At 31.8% G+C, this 20,383-nt stretch overlaps 1 protein-coding gene across 1 annotated transcript in view; it reads left to right on the top strand.

Annotated features, from left to right (window-relative positions):
- Positions 1-20,383, top strand: part of LOC308630506 (intermembrane lipid transfer protein VPS13C-like) — a gene marked incomplete at both ends in the record, with an annotated part of 188,708 nt that overhangs the window by 32,040 nt on the left and 136,285 nt on the right. Inside the window, 17 exon segments of the mRNA XM_081260612.1 lie at positions 698-810; positions 3,559-3,728; positions 5,160-5,407; positions 6,560-6,789; positions 8,000-8,092; positions 8,857-9,222; positions 9,640-9,726; positions 11,033-11,095; positions 11,099-11,182; positions 11,345-11,609; positions 12,018-12,178; positions 13,114-13,235; positions 13,947-14,241; positions 15,418-15,807; positions 17,290-17,394; positions 18,093-18,257; positions 19,993-20,121. Of these exon segments, the coding sequence (XP_081116738.1) occupies positions 698-810; positions 3,559-3,728; positions 5,160-5,407; positions 6,560-6,789; positions 8,000-8,092; positions 8,857-9,222; positions 9,640-9,726; positions 11,033-11,095; positions 11,099-11,182; positions 11,345-11,609; positions 12,018-12,178; positions 13,114-13,235; positions 13,947-14,241; positions 15,418-15,807; positions 17,290-17,394; positions 18,093-18,257; positions 19,993-20,121 (3,086 nt within the window).

The following is a 20,383-nucleotide window of genomic DNA, read 5'->3' as shown; positions in this document are numbered from 1 at the left end:
TTACAATCAATTTCCAAAAGGATTATAGAATCATATTATAAAAGTGTTTGAAAGCAGAATCTGTTTCATCTGTCCTATCTGTCTGAAGATGAGACAAAAGACTAAAATATTTCTCTAAATGTCTTCACTAAATTCCAAAGGCTTCCCCACCTGACATATTTTGCTATTGAGTTGCATTCTATTCTTATAGAGGTAATAGGTAATACAGTTGCATTCTGTTCTTATAGAGGTAATAGGTAATACAGATAAATAAAGATAATGAGAAGAGTGCTTGACTAGCAGAGTATCTTTTGCTCTCTAATACAGGGCAAAAAATCTGGCTTTTCTGTACTCCAACTTCTTAATCACTTGAGAATGGCTTGAATCAGTTAGATAAAAGTGCCTTTATAATTATACCTCTGTTATAAGTCTAACTTTGGAGGGACTTTTTAAAAAGTTGTCTTGATTATTTTGTATGAGATAGTGTCTCTTTTTTAAAGCTGTGAATAATTTGTTTCTGCCACTTTGCCCTGTACTAAATATATGGAATAATCCTTGTCAATTTTATTGTCTTATAATATGAGTTAAAGAACATTAGGAAGCTGGATATAAACTAAGAATAATAAATCATTGTCCCAGCTTTTAAATATGTACAAAGCAATATACCTACTTAAAATCTTGCTAGATTTCATATTCATGTTTCTTTTTGTTCTATCAGATCAAGAACATTTGACAGACTTGAAGCCTTTTGTGGGCCAGAATGTTACTCTCCAATATGACTTTCATTTTGAATCTCTCTCCATTGTCCTTTATAACAATTATATCAATCAGGTGTGTATTAAATTTCTGTAGAGAAAAATTCTTTGCTTTGTTTTAGAATATTGGCATTTTTAAAAAAATATTATTTCTTAGTTTTAGATGGACACATATTTTTATTCATTTTTTATGTGGTACTGAGGATCAAACCCAGTACCCCACAGATGTGAGGCAAGCACTCTATCACTAAGCTACAACCCTAGCCCCTGGCATTTTTTTATATGACCCTTTAAAATTTTTTAATAGGTCTTCACTGTTTTAGTGTTTATTATGCTAAGGAAAATCATTCAGGGTTCATTTCTTCTTAAGTAACATCAGCACCAAAGCACATTTTGCACTGTTGCTAATGGAGGACTTTTATTTATGAGTGATTAATTATACGCTCAATTTTATTACATAGGTTGTGTATTTATTTGTATGTATATAAACCTATTTAATAAAAATAATTTAGTAGTGGCTTTGGAGCCTTAGATGATTATTTTTAAATTCATTATTATCTATGATATAAGCATTAATTATGTTTATATTGAATAGATGTTATATATGGTAGATTTATATTAAGAATACCAATTGGGCTGGGATTGTTGCTCGGCGGTAGAACACTCACTTAGCATGGGCGGGACCCTGGTTCGATTCTCAGACCACATAAAAATAAAGGCATTGAGTTGTGTCCATCTACAAAAAAGATTCTCTCTCTCTTTCTTTAAAAGAAAAAAAAAAGGATTCCAATTAAAAAATTGGAAGTCTAGTGCCATAATGATTTGAACTAAATAATATATTGTTGGTATTTTAGAAAGCTATTAATTATATATAGTCTTCTAAAAACATTTTATTATATCAGTTAATTATATCATGTTAATATCCATAATATATGTCATATAATGTATAGGCATTGTATCTGTTGTTAATTTTCATTTTTATACACAAATTCATATTTCATAATGTTTTCTAAAAATTAGATAGTATTCATATATTGTTGCTGTTGAGCTTTGTGCTAATGTCTGTCATTTGTGCAGTAAACTGCCTTCATTTCTAATGTTTAATATTCATGAAAACATCAGTAAATGACCTAGTAGAAAATGGACAGTTAAATGCGGTCTTCATTTCCCTTAAGGATGGTCATCTGCTGGTTCCCCAGCCTTAGAATCTTGCTATCTTCTTTGCTTCTTCTTTGTTCTCTTTTCTTATTCATTTAAAAACTGAGTTCTATCAGTTTTTTTTTGACTGAATGTCGTTCTGTTCTGTCAGTTCTCACATTGCTTTATTTGAGACCCTTAGTGGCTCACACATGTACTGCAGTGGCTTCCTTTCATCCATCCTAGACACTGGTACAAGTTCAGTGTGCTAAGTGAATCCATGGAACCATTTGAGAATTCCCGTTCTACATAGGAACGTTCAGTGTTTATGTATGTGTCCCTTTAAGAAAAGGAAAAAAAAAACAAATAACAACAACAACAAAGATACATCCAGTGGGTCCAAATTGTCTATATCAGTAACTGTATTAGGAAACATTATATGTTGTGATCATTATATTGTCACAGGTCATTTCTAACCATAATTACAGAACAGAAGTTTGTGAATTATTTCCATTTTTATAAGTTAAATGTATTAGAAATTTCCCAATAATGATGTCATTCTGACCTACTTGCGTGTAATAAACTGTCTGGAATAGTGAAGGTGTAGAGTAACCAGTGTGCCAAGGATTGCACATCACCAGCATACCTCTCGCCAAGGCCATGGACCCAACTGAGAAGCTGTGACTGTCCTTTACTTCCATGAAGTATTTTTGCTTTTGGCTTCTTAGATGGAATCTGTTCTTTATGAAATCTCATTTTTTTTAGAGTACTTAGACTTTTGTGTTATGGTGGAGTAAGAACTGAGACCCCTTTTCTTATAAATAAAAGTTTAAATCTTTATTGTGAGATTTGAGGTCTTAATTAGGCCTCTGTTTTTCTTTCTAATTTCATTCCCTAGCATCCTTTAATTGGAATGTTCAAGCCTAATCACTCTACTTGGTGCCCTGAAACGCATCTTGAAACATCAACTGTTTTTACCCAATGTAGAATGTCTTCTACCCTCTTAGCTATTTAATCCCATTTAGCTGCCAATGTGCAGTGAAGTTCTCACTTTCTCCATGAATTTTTCCTATCCCATAATGATCTATTTGACTTTTTAGTTTTCATTATATATATTCTTTACCTAGTCACTTAATATTGAATAAATTTGGAATTTATATCCAATATTTGATAATATTGAAATGTGGAAAGATATAAATAATAATAAAATTACTATTTATCACAAAGTATTTTATCATTCACAATTTACAGTTGTGTTTTTGTGATGTTTCTTTAATCTGTAAGCTCATGGAGATCACCTATCAACCTGGTCCTTTCTCATAAACTCCATAGTTCTTATCACTTTTTTTTAAATAAAAGAGCTCTTTAAATATTTAGTAGATCATGTGATTAACTGACACAAATGTTTCATGGTTATTTTTATTTGCATCAGACTGTGTATCAAGTTAATTTTATATATTAACCATTGTTGAATGTCAGTACATACATACATGTATTTACTTGTATACATGTCTATATTCGTAAACATGCATATTATTCTTGGATCCATTTGTGTGTTCCAGCATTAATACTTTTAAAAATCTGTAAAATTTATTTGTTTTTAGGCTCTGAATTAAGAAATATGTTTAAAAATAAGTATGTAATATTTAAAGATAATTTATTTTTTTGCTTGAAAAATACACCACAGGAATCCAAACTCACATTTCATAATGACAGTTTCCGTCTTGGTGAGCTCAGACTGTATCTGGTGGCCTCTGCAGGGAAGATGTTCAAGGATCGTTCAGTGAATGTCAGCCTTAAACTTAAGACATGCACCCTTGATGATCTCAGAGAAGGCATTGAGAGAGCAACATCAAGGTTTGTCAGTCCTGAATTTGCTGTACATTAAGGTTGACTTTGCATTTGGTATTGTTACCAGGCGTTTGGGCATGGGATCATCAAAAGAGATCTCTGTCTTCTGGTCATACTTTGTGATTTGAATTGCATTAAGAAGTAGTGCTAATATCAGATTTAGCTTTAGATTTGATTTAATTTAGTTTAAATGAAAGGGAAGTTTATTAGTAAAATGGAGTACCATCTTGAAAATGAGGACTAAGAGAATATGAATTTTAATTGTTAAATCCATATGAGTGATATGTTGGTAACATATTTTCCCAAATTTTCTCCTATAGGCAGTCTTAAAGCTATGGATATATATATATATATATATATATATATATATATATATATATATATTGGCCTGTGTCTTTCAAAACAATTCTGCAAATTTTGTTTTACTTTTAATAGGACTTGAATCCCTAGAATGATAACATTATCAACGTAGTTTTTGAAAGTTTAACATAGATCAGCCTACTATAAAGAGGAAAAATATCTGACTACAATAGTCTAATTATATTTGTATTCCTTTCTCTAATGTGACACATAATACTTTGTACTTGATTTTTTTTAATGGATAAAAACCTGTGTTACTAAACTTGGACTTCACTGAATGCATACTGGATAGTTCTGAGTTCTTTATTTTTCTGAGAAATTAATAAATTAAGAAAAAGTGCTTTTATGCACACAGCTTTTCTAGTTTTTAAATTTCATATCTAGCAGTCCACAACTCTGTAGGTAAGGTTGATAAATGCTACCATCTGTTTGGTAGTCTGGTATTCCTAGACCATGTGAAGATGTGTAAGAACTATTTGTGAAGACACTTAATAAACACTTGCTGATTTGAGTTTCAGTGCATACTTTCAAATCAAAGTGCATAGGATAATCTTTGGAAATAAATTCCTTTAGCAAGATTTTATTTAATAAAATAGAGGTTGTCTTATAAATTTTATGAACCACATTGATATGTTTTGTTAATTGCCTAAATTTGTTTCCAGCAATCATTGCTGTTTATTTTTTTTAATATTTATTTTTTAATTGGACATAATATCTTTATTTTATTCATTTATTTTTATGTGGTGCTGAGGATGGAACCCAGGGCCTCCCATGTGCGGGAGGCAAACGCTGTACCTCTGAGCCACAACCCCAGCCCCAATCATTGGTGTTTCTAATATTGCATTCTAATTAAAATATTCTGTTATTGCTTAATCACATAAATCTTACTTTGGGGATTAGGAGACCATGTCTTGGTTGCTGATTAGGTAATTACATACCAGTTAACACTGTCCTGTTTTCTATTCAGATTATAATCTGAAAGGTGAAAGAAAGATCATTAAAATGTATAGGAAAACTTTCATCTTTTTTATTTCAGCAGAACTAAAATAATGAATGGTGTTTGTTTGTTTGTTTCAGGATGATAGACAAAAAGAATGACCAAGATAACAACAGTTCTATGATTGATATAAGTTGCAAACAAGACAAAAATGGAAGTCAAATTGAAGCTGTTCTTGACAAGCTATATGTATGTGCCAGTGTGGAGTTTCTGATGACTGTGGCAGATTTCTTTATCAAAGCCATGCCGCAGAATCCTGAAAACATGGCAAAAGAAATACAGATTCCACCAAGACAGACTGCCACAGGAAAAGTCAAGATAGAGAAAGGTTAGCAGAATTTACCTGTTAGAGATGACTACTTGTGCTTTTTAACAAAAGTTACAAACAGAAGGAAAGAGTAGTAGAGAATTTGAGAAAGTAAATTAGACTTTCAAATTTAAACATATTCTACATAAGAGCTTTAGTGAGAAAATATTTTGAAGAGCAAGGTATAGTAGAAGTATATTGGACTTTAAAGAATTGTAGCACATTGAAGAGCAATTGAAAAGATAAAATGAGACCTAGCATGACTACCCTATCACCTTTTAATACTTTAAAGTGTCAGAAAATTTACCAGTGTCAGACCTAGATGTATGCTGAAGTCACTTTCAACTCTGTAATTTTTTATATTCTAGCATTACCAAGTAAATCAGTAATTTTCTGTATTCATTTATAATTATTTAAGATCAGGCATTTTTTTTCCTCCAGTGCAGCACCCAACAAGATTGGAAAACTAACTTTTATTGGCAAGGTCAAATGTTATTTTTCCATTTACTTTTAATGTTTCTTAAGTTATAATCATTCTTGATATCTCTGTAGTTATTTACATATTAAATTTATTTATTTATTTATTTTTAAGTTGTAATTTGGACACAATACATTTATTTTATTTTTATGTGGTGCTGAAGATCGAACCCAGGGCCTTGCATGTGCTAGATGAGTGCTCTACCACTGAGCCACATCTCTAGCCCCATTAAATATATTTATATTATACATTATATGATACTGATTATATAGTTTGGGATGAAACCAAATGACAACAGTTTAACTGCTTTACCAGCGTCTTTTTTTCCCCTGATAGTTCTTTCTCTAGTTTTCCCCTCCTTGCTGCTTCAGCATAGCATAATACATTATCATATGTGTATACAGGCACATACCTTAATTCTGGCCCAAGAATTTCAAAACACCATTATTCCCAACTAAATCAAATATCAAAGTGAGAATGATCTTTTTTAAACAGGTTTCAAATTATGTTTTCTTGTACAATCAGCATTTGATAATATCATTTAATAATTAGTGTTGATAAACCAATTACTAGTATTAACTTCAACATATCCATCATATTAAGAATATTGAGAACAACTTAGTAACTAGTAGATGATGTGTAGATAAGTGAAAATTTACTTTAAAAAAATTTTGTTCCCTTTTTTGTTTCTTCAGATGATTCTATAAGACCAAATATAACTTTAAAGGCCATGATCACAGATCCGGAAGTGGTGTTTGTTGCCAACCTGACAAAGGCTGATGCTCCTGCTCTGACAGCTTCTTTCCAGTGTAACCTCTCTCTGTCAACATCTGAACTTGAGCAAATAATGGAAGCTTCTGTGAGAGATCTGAAAGTGCTTGTTTGCCCTTTTCTCAGAGAAAAAAGAGGGAAAAACATTACCACAGTAAGAATTGCCTTGGATCATAATTTTGAGAAGGGCAGAATTCTAAGTAGGAGAGCTCTTAAGGACTTTACAGATTATTTACTAAAACTTTGGGGTTTTTCAGATAAGGATACTAAGTTCCAAAGATGTTAAATAACTTAATTATAGCTGCTGGTAATAAAAGTAGGAGTTACCTTCAGACTAGTTTTCTTTATATTATCTTCTATTAAATAGTATTTGAATTGTAGTACACATCAGTATTTTTTGTTTTTGCTATTGTTTTGTTTGCTGTGGTATGCCCAATAAGACAATGAATGAGTATTTAATCTTGAAATGAAAAATTTACTTGGAGTCAGAGAACCAAAATAGATGGTATTCTTCTGTTATTAAAAGTTAATTTCAGTTATTTTCATATCATTATTGAAAAATATGATTTTAGTTAATTAACACTTAACACCAATTATTTTTTAATGTTAGTGATGATTTTTATGATAAAAGGACCACTGTTATTTGACTCATTGGCAGTGTTAGTTTAAATTTTTAAAAATTTGTGGGCTGAGAGATTTGCATAAAAATATAGTTCTAGGCTTCATCTATACTTTATCATGAAATGTTCTTTGACAGATCATCTTTTGATATGTCACAGAAGGCTTATAGTAATCACTTCATTGAAAGCTCATCCTAATTTTTTCAAAATTATTATGCCATAGTAATTACCCCATTTAGTTTGGGGCAAAATTATTTTGTTTCTTTAATTGTAAATAAGAATATAGACTTCATCATTTTAATCAGTTTCAAAGATTTGAGATTCATTCTAATAAGGACTTTTGGTGGTATTCAAGACTAAATTGTTAATTATCTGAAAATGGTCATGTATCTACCTTACTACAGTTATTAGTTCATTTTTATAGATATCTCAAAAATATATTTACAGAGGGACTCAATGAAAATATTTTAGCAAAAGGAAACATTTTAAACTTCTAATAATAAGTTGCATTGTTACTTAACAATTTAGAATGAAAAAAGTTATGAGAACTGTTAAATGTTCTTTAACAATGTTCATAGATTTGTCATAGTTCACAGAAGCCCTCCTACAAAGTTCTTAGTTAATTTGATTTCCTTTTTTGCTTTTAATAGTAAGCTTGAGTAAGAGGTAGCTCTCATAAGGGTCTGTTACACATTTACTGAAACTGTTACTAAGGAAGTGTGAATTTCATTTATTTGTTTCTAGGTCTTACAGCCCTGCTCATTATTTATGGAAAAATGTACATGGGCCTCAGGAAAACAAAACATAAACATTATGGTTAAAGAATTTATAATTAAGGTTAGTACCTATCATGTTCTTTGGGTGTAAATTCTTATTTTTCTAATAATGTTGTATATTTGCAGTTACTTAAAATGGTATCTTTTGATGTCTCTTAACACTACAGCATTATGTTAGTCATCTTGAAAAATTAAAGACCTCTAACATTAAAAGACATTTTCTTTAATGTAATTGTTTATTTTGATTTCCTTTGAAAGGATACTTTTTAATAGTTTTTAAAGATCAGAGTGGTTTTCTCAATTATATTTGCATGCATGTGGAGGGGAGAGGAGAAATGGGGAGAAAAAGAGGGAAGAAAGGGTGGTGAGATGAGGTTGCCATTACTTCATTTGAAATAAATTACTTTTAGACTTTTATTTGATGTGAAATTTGAATCAGTTTAATAAGTGAGTGATTAAATGCTTTATTTGACTTACAAAGTATTTGTAATGACAGGTGTGTGCTAGAAATAACTTCTTAGATTTTGCTTTTTTAATTTAAAGGATTGAAAAAATTCTCTATTCTTCAGTGGCATTCAGATTCTTTAAATATGACTTTGTGCCCAGTTACAAATGGAAATTCAGAATGTTTTCTGAAATCCATTTTTCTTTCTTTCCAAAGGATGCAAAAATTAGATAGTTGATGCCAATAATATGTTTTCTCTAGCTGTGAACTTAATGTATTTAAAATTTTAATTAATTTTTAATGCTCTATCATATGTGTATTAATTCTTCTCATCTGGGAAAGAATCTGTTCTAAATGTTTTTCTGCTTTCCTTTATAAAGATCTCACTCATAATTCTTAATACTGTGATGACAATCATGGCTGCTATGTCTCCAAAGGCAAACGAAGATGAATCTAAAGACATATCTAAGGAAATGGAAAATCTTTGGGATGTCAGATCTATTAGTGATTATAACGCTTGGTTTCTTGGTGTTGACTTCGCAACAGAATTAACCGAAAATTTCAGAGACAGTGAACAACCACGGATAGAGGAAAATTGTGCTATTACTGTGGAATCAGTTCAGATTACCTTAGAATGTGGCCTTGGGCATCGAACAGTACCTTTATTACTGGCAGAGTCTAAGTTTTCAGGCAGTATTAAAAATTGGACTTCTCTGATGGCTGCTGCAGCTGACATGACACTACAGGTATGGATACATCATTTAGAACCTTCAGAGCCAACTTCTTGAAAGTACAATTGTAGAATCAAGAGATGAGATTTTTTGTTGCTATTGTTTATGCATGGTAACAACAAATACATATGAATAGATAATATATTTTTTGTTTATGCATGGTAACAACAAATACATATATGAATAGATAATATATTTTAACATTTAATTTGTATAAATTGATGTATAATTGTATTGTGAGAATTGATTTTAAGAAATCTTTGGCTAAATAATTTGTTTAAGACAATAAAGAAAGAATAAAGGGAAATACACTTGACACTTTTTGTATCTTTCAGTGGGGTTTGTAAATGGTTTTTGACATTTTTTTTCTATGCTGGTTACAGAGTTATATAATTAAAGTTGAAAGACTAACTTATAATTCTGACTTTTCAGGTTCACTATTACAATGAAATCCATGCTGTGTGGGAGCCACTGATTGAGAGAGTGGAGGAGAAGCGACAATGGAATTTAAAGGTTAATGTAAGGAAACCATAAAATATTTTTGTATAGAGTGACACTCTGTATATTTATTAATATTTTTTAGTTCAGGGATTTGCAAGATGGAGTCCAGGATCCTTGAAGACATTTCAAGGGGTCCATGTGATTAAAACTCTTTTCATGGTAATACTCAGGCATAACATATCGTTTTTGTCTTCATTCTCTCATGAATGAACTATGGAGTTTCCAAGGGACTTCTTGAATACAATATTGAGCCAGATTGAGTACAATAGAAATCAGAGTTCATCTCTTAAGGCAGGTGCTGAAGAGATTTGTAAATGCCCCATTTCTCACTATTTATATATTGTATATAGTTATTTTTCATTAAATAACTTAAATATAACATTTTCAAATGTGTATTAAAATCCTATATTTTCATTTTGAATAGTGTGGATATAGGTAGATGTAACTCAGATAAATTTAGAAGCTCTTTGAGATATTCAGTGATTTTTAAGAGACAGACCAAAAAAGTGGAGAGAGAATTTTATTATTATTTATGAACAAGTCTTTTGTATTACTTCTTTATGGTATTACTTGAGAGCACTTCAGAAGCCTATATACCAAAGCACAATTTCTAGAATAACGGGAAGGTGTTATATACTCTGAATAAATTGTCAATGCATACCTCCTAGGAAGCCTCCTGACTGAGGAGTTGTGCACTGAAACTGGCATAGCCAATTCTTTTCTTAAAGTTGAGAACTCACTTAACTTGTGATCCCAGTTTTCTTTGAATGAAGTAGAAGTGGTATTTGTCTCTCTGATGTAAAGAGGCTAACAAAGAATGTTTTACAGCTTTTTGAAATGTTATTAGAATAAAAACATGATTGTGATACTGCAACAGGTTGAATCTGATGGCTGGTTGAAAGCTAGTATTACTTTTGTATATGTGTTAATTGTAGAAAACAGAAGGAAAAAACTTATTTCCAGATGATACCACCATATAAGGACTAATGTAGACTTTGGGGCTGTCTTAGGTTGCTAATCAACTCATAATCATCACTTAGGCCACACTAAGTTATTAGTTGTACTCTGGGAGATCCACAGGAGGCAAGTCTAGTAGCTGACTTTGAGTGTTTCATGTTATGGTTCTAAAAAGCATCTTCCCATGGATTATGCACTGAAAGAAAGATTTCTCATCTGCACTAAGTCAGTGGGAAGCTCTGAATATTTTTGAAAAATGAGACTTGAAAAGCCTTAATGTAAAGCAACCAATTTAGAAGAATTTAATACTATATTTTAATTTTATTATTGACTGATAACTTAAATTTGTTATGTTGTTTAATTATAGGTAAAGAAGAACCCAATACAGGATAAAAGTTTGATGCCAGGAGATGATTTTATTCCTGAGCCATAAATGGCAATTCATATTTCTTCAGGAGATACAATGAATATAACAATATCCAAAAGTTGTCTTAGTGGTTTCAACAATTTAGCAAAAGTATGTTTGATTCTTGTTTGGAATATATTAAATAGAATTTGAGAATGAAACATGTATGGATATTTTTTGTCATCAAAATTAGTTAAAAAATGTGTAGTAGTGGTAAAATGTTTGAAAGAAATATACATATTGTAAAAATGATGATGATTTATTCCTTTTCAGGGTTTTTCACAGGGTGCTGCTTCTACTTTTGACTACTCCTTAAAAGACAGGGCTCCTTTTATGGTAAAAAATGCTGTAGGTGTTCCCATTAAGGTGCAACCAAATCGTAATCTCAGAGTGATGGGCCCCCCTGAGAAAAGTGGCATTTATGATGTGGATGCTGGTCAGAACTTGGAGCTGGAATATGCCAGCATGGAACCTTTACATCAAGGGAAAGTGTGTGTACTCAACCGTCAAGAAAGCTCCTTCTTCACACTGACCTTTGGTATGCTAGTTATTTTAAGAGTGTCTTAGGAATTGCTGTGGGCTTATTTTTGATAAGAGATAAAGAAACATTTTGCACCAGATATCTTGGGAGACAACGTTTCTAAAGGCTTAGAGTAAATAATTAATAAACTAATGTCTTATTTTCTTCTAAACTTGAAAAAGATTAAACTCAAGAAATACTTTGCAAAACTAGATTATTTCAATGTTCTTTAGTAATACAACTTATAGTATGCTTCAAAAAGAATAAGATTTCAATGAGAGAAAACAATGATATTCCGAAGTCCTAAAATATTGACAGTAATTACTACTTTCTCAAATTCTATAAAATATTCATCATTATTTTGAGGTGCTGATGATTATTAATGAGTAAATATTTGTACTTATTTTCACTTATGCTCTGTCTTAGTACCGCATGGATACACAGAAGTTGGAAACATCCCTGTTGCCAGACCTGGACAACGATTGTACAATGTACGGAATCCCAACGCCAGTCATTCTGATTCAGTCTTGGTACAGATTGATGCAACTGAAGGGAATAAAGTAATTACCCTGCGTTCTCCCCTGCAGGTAATGCTTTAGAGTGAATTGTGTCACTTTCTCTAAAGCAGAAACTATTGTTTAGCTGAATAGAAGAATATATAGTAGAACTTCATTATAGTGCACTGAAAAGGCTCCCACTCTATAACTTGATTTTGTATTATTCTTTATTTTAAATGTCTGATACATTTGTTATCTTCTGCTTTTAAATTAATGAAATTGTTGTGTATTCTTTTAAAAATTCAGAACTGAGGAATATTGTAATTATCGTTAGTTGTAGAATAGGATAATAGTTCATTCTCTTTGTACAATATTTGGAATCACATTTTTCAAGTGCATATGAAGAAATATTGGAATTATCTACTTTCCTGAAAAGAATTTAGCATTTTAATCTGTAAATATTTTCTACTTTTAAGGCTTTATTAAACATTTTTCTTTTTTTGCACATTATTATAGATTTTGGAATCTGATCAATATATGATCAGCAAAAGGACATTTCTTCATTTCTATAACATCAGATAAAAATTGAAAAGATTTCAAATTTTGGCAATTAATCTCTCTTTATTATTGATTCCAGCAAATATACTGTAGTCAAGAATAGACTTATACTGTACTTCTCAAATAGCTTTTGCTCTTCTATTTAGTTTAGTCATATGATGCATACATAAATGGTTGTAATGGAGAAAATCTGACTGAAATTGTCAAAGAGCAATGCATATTTGAAAGATAGTATGATAAACTAAAATAAACATAAGCATGTAATTATAGGAGTATGTGAATATCTTAATTTTTATTTAGATCTCAAGTTTAATATACATAAATTGTACTTATCTATCCTAAAATTTTCAATTACCAATGAAAATTCCAATATTGGGTTTGAAAACTTCTAGACCTAAAAGTAATTATGTGCAGCTTTTTAATTTGTTTATCCTTTTTAAACTATTGTATGTCCTTTTGTCTAACAGATTAAAAACCATTTCTCTATTGCATTTATCATCTATAAATTTGTCAAGAATATTAAGCTGTTGGAGCGCATTGGAATAGCCAGACCTGAAGAGGAGTTCCATGTTCCTTTAAATTCATATAGGTAGATATTTCATTGAATATATAAAGCTTTAAAAACTTTATAATATATATTTTGAAGTTTATGTTTTGTTTTTTTTTTTGTTTTGTTTTGTTTTGGTTTTTGGTTTTTGGTATGGGTTATTAAACCCAGAGGTGCTTTACCGCTGAAATACATCCCCAGTCCTTTTTATTTCTTTTTTTATTGTGGGGCAGAGTCTCACTAAATTGCTGAGTCTGGCCTTGACCTTGTGATAATCCTCCTTACCCTCCAGAGTCTCTGGGATTACAAGCATACACCATTGTGCCTGGCTAGGCATCTTTTTTCTGGAAAAAAATAACCTTATATTTTTATAATGTAAGAGCTATAAAAGCAGTTTTAGGTTTAAGACAGTTTATATTATTAATGAACTTGCAAGATGAAATGCCTTCTTTATATATATATTTGATGTTTTAGAATTATCTGAGATCTATATTTATCTGACTGCCTTTGTATTTGAAATGAAAAAAAATTTACATTGCCCTTGTTTACAGAGTGCTTTTTCCCAGAAAGTGCCTCTGTGAGTTAGACGTGTGACTGTGGGCAAGTTTCCCAACCTTTCTTAGCTAAGACTTCCTAACCTGTAAAGAGAAGAATAATAGTACCTATTTTGTAGAGTAATCAAGAAGATTTAATGAGATTATTTTTCTTATATCTCAATCAAAACTTTTTCTTCCCTGGTTTCTTTTTCTGCAGATGTCAATTGTTTATTCAACCAGCTGGAATCTTAGAGCATCAGTACAAAGAATCTACCACTTATATTTCCTGGAAAGAAGAACTTCACAGAAGCAGGGAAGTAAGATGCAGGTTGCAGTGTCCATCAGTGGAAGTCAACTTCCTGCCTCTCATAGTGAATACAGTTGCTGTGCCTGATGAATTAAGCTATATCAGCACACATGGGGAAGATTGGGATCCAGCTTACATTATTCATCTTTACCCTCCTCTCACTCTGCGGAATCTTCTCCCCTATTCTTTAAGATATTTACTTGAGGTATATTTCTTGTTTAGCTTTTATTATTGTATAAAATGAACTCTAGTTTTGTTTTATAGCATTTTTAGTTGAAGTCCGTGTTTTATATAGCATAGTTGATAATGCTTTAATAATATTAATGATAGCAAAAAGCAGCATAGCATTCATATGTCAGGAGCTGTATTGTGTACTTTACATGTATTGGCATGTTCAGTCTTTACAGTAACTTTTTGTAGTAGATACTGATGAGGAAACTGAGTTACGGAGAGGTTAAATGATTGGCCCACCAACCCATATCCACTTAGTATTTGAGCCAGGATTTAAACCTAGGCACTTTAGTTCCTCAATCCCTAATACTTGTCCTTACTACATCTGTCAGAACCATAGTCATCTTTTCATTCATTAAGTAAAATTTTATTATCTAAAGGGGTGAAAAAGTCAATGAGAAAATACTTCATCTTAAAGTTTTTATTTAAAAGAGTTAATATTATGATTATTTGTTCTACAGTTCTAATGAAAACAAAAATAATTACTGCCTTAAATAATAAGAAATATTTTCCCTAGTAGTGGGGTATGATAAATACTTTCGAATTTGTACATGCTATGATATTTTAAAGTCATAGTGTATGGAACCTCAATTTTTTTTTAAATCTAACAATGAGCTATTCCTGAGTTGTGCAGACAAAAATTAATTAAATGAACTAAATAGTATTTATACAAAAGACAGTTTTAGTAAGAAACCCTGATTTATATTTTGCTATTATTTATTTTGAAAAAATTACACCATAGATAATTTGTCAGAGTAGTTCAATATCACTTTCCATATTCCATCCTTATGATATTTAAATAGAGGATGAAACTGAAGCCCAGGCACTTAAGTGGCTTATTTAATGATGTAGCTCTGGTGGACAATAGCCAGGATTTCTGAGTCTAGCCCAGGATTCTTGACATAGATATGAATATTTTATCAAAACTTATGATTGTTTGCCTATTAATGGCCAAAAGACAGTGCTGCTTGTGGCTATGGCATAGTGTTTTCTTTTTTGTCCTTAATGATTACTGGGTTGTCATAATATTTGAACAAGGTTCTTGTTTGAAGAGTTGGTAGTTAATTTAGCATTTGTGTAAAACATGGATTTTGCTATTTCAAAAGTTTCAAAAATTGCTGAGCAAATTTTTTTGTGTGTTTATTTTTAGGGAACAGCAGAAACTCAGGAACTAACAGAATGCAGTACTGCTGATGTTTTACATTCACGAATCAGTGGAGAGATCATGGAATTAGTCCTGGTGAAATACCTGGGCAAAAACTGGAATGGACATTTCCGCATATGTGATACACTTCCCGAATTCTTTGTTGTGTGCTTTTCTTCCGACTCCACAGATGTGATGACAGTCGATCTGTCCATACATGTCAGGCGAATTGGCAGCCGATTGGTGCTCTCTGTGTTTAGTCCCTATTGGTTGATCAACGAGACTTCTCGTGTTCTTCAGTATCATTCAGAAGATATTCACGTGAAACATCCAGCTGATTTTAGGGACATTATTTTATTCTCTTTCAAGAAGAAGAACATTTTTAGTAAAAACAAGGTATGTTTCTGTTCATAAAGGAAGTTTAAATAGGAGAATCTCTTCTCTAGAAACTTGGGAACCTGACACTATGCTTCCCTGTTTATTTAAGTACCATTGGTATGAATTAAGTCCAGTGGGACTTTAAGGAGTGCAAAATCAAGTGGGATGGCAGGAACAACAGCAGTTTGCTAAGACTCAGTTGCTCTTTCTCTCCTATCTATAGCATTACTTCTGTTCTTAAATTCATGACAGATAAAATAGTTTTATTTCATATACTTTCCTGGTGATACGGCATTTCTAAAGATACGGTGACTGAATTTACTTATATTAGCTGAGTCTTTGGTGGGCAAAGCATTAAGCTAGGGAAGAGAAGCCTAAAGCTTGAGCCTGATCTTTTATGTCCTGGTCCCTTCTTTCCTCTTCAGATGCACATCTGCCTTCTTTACTTTCCCATGTGCTCACTTCTAGGCTTTTGCATATGCCTCACCTTCTGCCTAGACAGCCTCTTCCCCTACCCTTTTCCTGTTTCCCTCATCTTTCCTGGTTATCTATAGTTTGACCTTTGGCATTCTGCTTAGGCCTGATATGTGTGAAGATTTTCTGACTATTTTAAATAAATTTGGACATACCACTCATGTTCTCTCAGAATAGTTCTCAAATTTCAGTGTACATTAGAATGGGCTTTTAAAGCTATTTACTGAATTATGTCCCCAAAAGTGAGTTTGATTCAGTCTTTCTGAGTAGGGCCTGAGAGACCACATCCTTAATAAATACTTTGGTGATGCTGATGCTGCTGGTCTGAGGACCACTTTGAGATCCACTGTTTTGGAGTGGTGCTTATCTGTTTATGTGTCTGGCCTCTGGTTATCCTCAGTTTTGTTTTTTTTTAATAATCTAGTTGGGTAGATATGGGTGAGACTAAATCTGGTGCACAGGTATGTCTTCTTCTGTAAGACATTTTCTAAATCCTAGCATCATTATCTTCTCCTTGATAGCATTTTGTACCTTTGTGCTCTTGTCACATTGAGTCTTACATCATAATTACTAGTGTGTATTTCTTGTTCTCTGTTTGGTCCAGTTGCTCATTGAAAACAGGAACTGGGTCCTCCTTTCTCCCATTCTTACTTTCACAATACCATTCATTTAGTGCCTGCTGAATAGTATTAAAGATGAATTCTCAGAGTTCTCAAACTGTTAATAATATGTTAACTCTATATAATAAATCTAACACTGGAACATAGCATTTTGCATTACAACTTCAAAAAAAAAAAGTCTCTTCAGTTCACTATACTCATTGCTTAGGTAAATGGGAAAATCAGAGCTGTGCTGTGGTTGTCATCCCATAGTGTTTTCTGTGGTTCTGTTATTCATTTGCAGTATGGCTATCATTGTATTTTTGTGTCCTATGATACTGAAGAAATTTCTTGTAGTTCTTTCCATCAAATCAAATGAATATCATTTTTCAGGTTTTTTATATGATGATTTTATTCTCTGTTACAGGTTCAGTTAAAAATTTCAACTAGTTCTTGGTCCAATAGTTTCTCATTGGATACAGTGGGAAGTTATGGGTGTGTGAAGTGTCCCGCCAACAATATGGAATACCTGGTAAGAGTCGACTTGCCTATTTACCCTGGACTCCATTCACCATTCCCACAATTCAGTTAAACAGCTTAGGTCCTAAAGAGTACAGATATCAGAATTGAAAGTATTATGTGGAGAGGTCTCTCTTACCAGTTTCTTCGATCACTGTTAATAAAGCAGAAGTGGAATTTGTCACAGATTAATACAGTGGATTGAATCTACCCAAGTGAGTAGTTTGGTAAATATTGATGGCATGGTAGAATCTTCATTCTGTACAGTCCCTGCCAAGCATAAATTTGAATAATTGGATACCAACTGAACTGTTTTATGACTACTTCAAAATTTTTATTTTATTTATTTTATGACAGATAATAAAGCCACAAAACTTGAGCCTCTCCACTAATTATAAATCAGTCTGTGTTTGGAATATTTAAAGAGTCTAATAAATAACAGAGGACACTTTAAATCTGTCCTTGCAAGGTGTCATTAAATTCCTGATTGAAGTTCTTGAATTGGTTTCTGATAGAGTCATATTAGGGAACAAAAATTTTCTTTTTAGTGAGAAGATACTCAGTATCTTATGTTCATAGCTTATGTTCATTACTTAATGTAAGAATTCTTATTTTAAAATATTTTAAGAATCAGTGTGTGAATGAAGGAATATGTGTAGGTTTTAGAGATTGCATAAAATATTGGGAAATACACTTGTTTCCTTCTCACAGGTTGGTGTTAGCATCAAAATGAGCAGTTTTAATCTTTCACGAATAGTTACTCTGACTCCCTTTTGTACCATTACAAACAAGTCATCATTAGAACTAGAAGTTGGTGAAATTGCATCTGATGGCTCAATACCAACTAATAAATGGAACTATATTGCTTCTTCAGAGGTAAGTCTTCCTTTACATATTCCTACAGTATAGAAATCAGTATTGACATGTAAATAAGGATTTTGTGTATCTCTTTGTCATATTCGCTCTGTCATATTTATGTGTTAAAATATGATGGCCAGCTTTAAAAGATTTTTATATTATATGTATGTGTTTTTTAAAAAAGAGGATAATTGTTGATATTTGCCCATATCTCAATCTAAATGATTAATTGTCCTTCTCTAGTCCTTATATAAACCATTGCTATGTATTGTGAAAAGTACACAGAGATAATATACTCTATATAGTCTCAGTTGTCAAGATGATGTCTCTGTACTCAAACTATAATCTTATAGGCAAGGATTAAGCTGTATATCAATTAACAAATGGAGAGAAATATAGTATAAACAAAGTTATAAGTGGTTTTAGAATTTCTGAGGAGGGAAGATGGAATTTTCTTGCAATTCAGCTCTCTCACTTTACAGAAAAGAAATCAGGTTAACACTTTTCCAGGATCAACAAGGTCATTGATAATTGAATTGATGGGCATTCGTGGTCTATATCAAAAGGTTGAGCTTTGTGGAACAGTTGGGAATTGAACTGAACTTTGCAGGCTCAGTAATATTTAATGAGGTGAAAAGAATGAGGGATAAAGTGAGGGAAGAGGGTACTACTGCAAAGATGAGCAGTAGTCCTTGACTTTGACCCAGTTTTCAGTCAAACCAACTGACCTTCAGGATAGCTGAAGTTCATTTTTAGTACTGCTCAAAAAATATTCTGAAATTATTTTTAAAAGTATTTAGCAAAAGACTCAAAAGGAAGGATTCTTATTTCAGTAAAAAAATGTATTTAGAGCTCTAAGATGCATGGTCTCTTCAAGACACTTCAAATGATCTCTGTATATTAGCAATAACTATTTATTTTATTTTTTTGTCTTTGATGTAGATTTGACAACAGTAGTATTTTTTATTCAGAAGCAAAATTTACCCAGTATTCTATAACAGAAGGACATTTTCTATAATGTTAGGAATGAAAACCCCAGTGTTATAGATAGGAAAACTGGCTCAAAGAACTATATGACTTTTTGATTAAGTTCAAATAACTAGGAAGGTGATATCAGGACTTTCAGTAAGTTAATGATGATCTCTGTCTTCTATTCTCTTTCTGGTTTATCTCAGATAAAATAGTGTATGAAAGAATTCTTCATGCATTAATAAAGTAAAATGGGATATGCACAAAATTATGAATATTATAATTTTTAATTATTCAAGATATTTGAGATATGCTTACTGAACATGCTTTTTGGTTTCTCATATTGTACATATGGATGGATAGCTGGCTGTCATATTTTAACATATAAATATGATAGAGTTAATATGACATTATATATAGACATAGATGACATTATATATAAATGTTAATAGTCATAAATAGAACATAATAGTCATTATGTTGTCAATGGTCTTAATATGAGATATAGAGGAAATTTTTTTTTTTTTTAATATTTTATTTTTTAGTTTTTTTGCGAGCACAACATCTTTGTTTGTATGTGGTGCTGAGGATCGAACCCGGGCCGCATGCATGCCAGGCGAGCGTGCTACCGCTTGAGCCACATCCCCAGCCCTAGAGGAAATGTTTTAAGGAACTTGGTGTTCATTTAGTCAAGATCAGATTCAGAGGTAAAAATTTAATTAGCCAATATCTTATTTATATCACAGCATTATTTTAAGACTAATATTAATTTTTGTGTTTTCAGTGCCTTCCATTTTGGCCTGAAAATTTGTCAGGCAAACTTTGTGTGAGAGTGGTGGGCTGTGAAGGATCCTCCAAACCATTCTTTTATAACCAACAGGATAATGGCACTTTGTTGAGTTTAGAAGATCTTGTAAGTTTTTATATTTTAAAATAAAATGTCTTTTTAAAAATTTTTGCTTCACACATTTCACTGAACCATGCTATAAAAATTTAGTGTTAATTATTTGAAGATGCTGCTATATCAATATATAATGCCTTATGTATGTTTGTAAGAAATCAGAGCCAGTTTGCTTTTCAGTGAGAACTTAAGAAAAAGCCTTTGTATTTACATAACTGATTGAAATTACATATGTAAGTGAGGTTAAACCAATACATGACATATGTACTTTTTC

This window comes from Spermophilus citellus (genome assembly GCF_964194105.1).
Source record: "Spermophilus citellus genome assembly, chromosome: 11".
Taxonomy (NCBI): domain Eukaryota; kingdom Metazoa; phylum Chordata; class Mammalia; order Rodentia; family Sciuridae; genus Spermophilus; species Spermophilus citellus.
The sequence above is the reverse complement of the archived record's forward strand: the minus strand, read 5'-3'. Positions and strand labels throughout refer to the sequence as shown.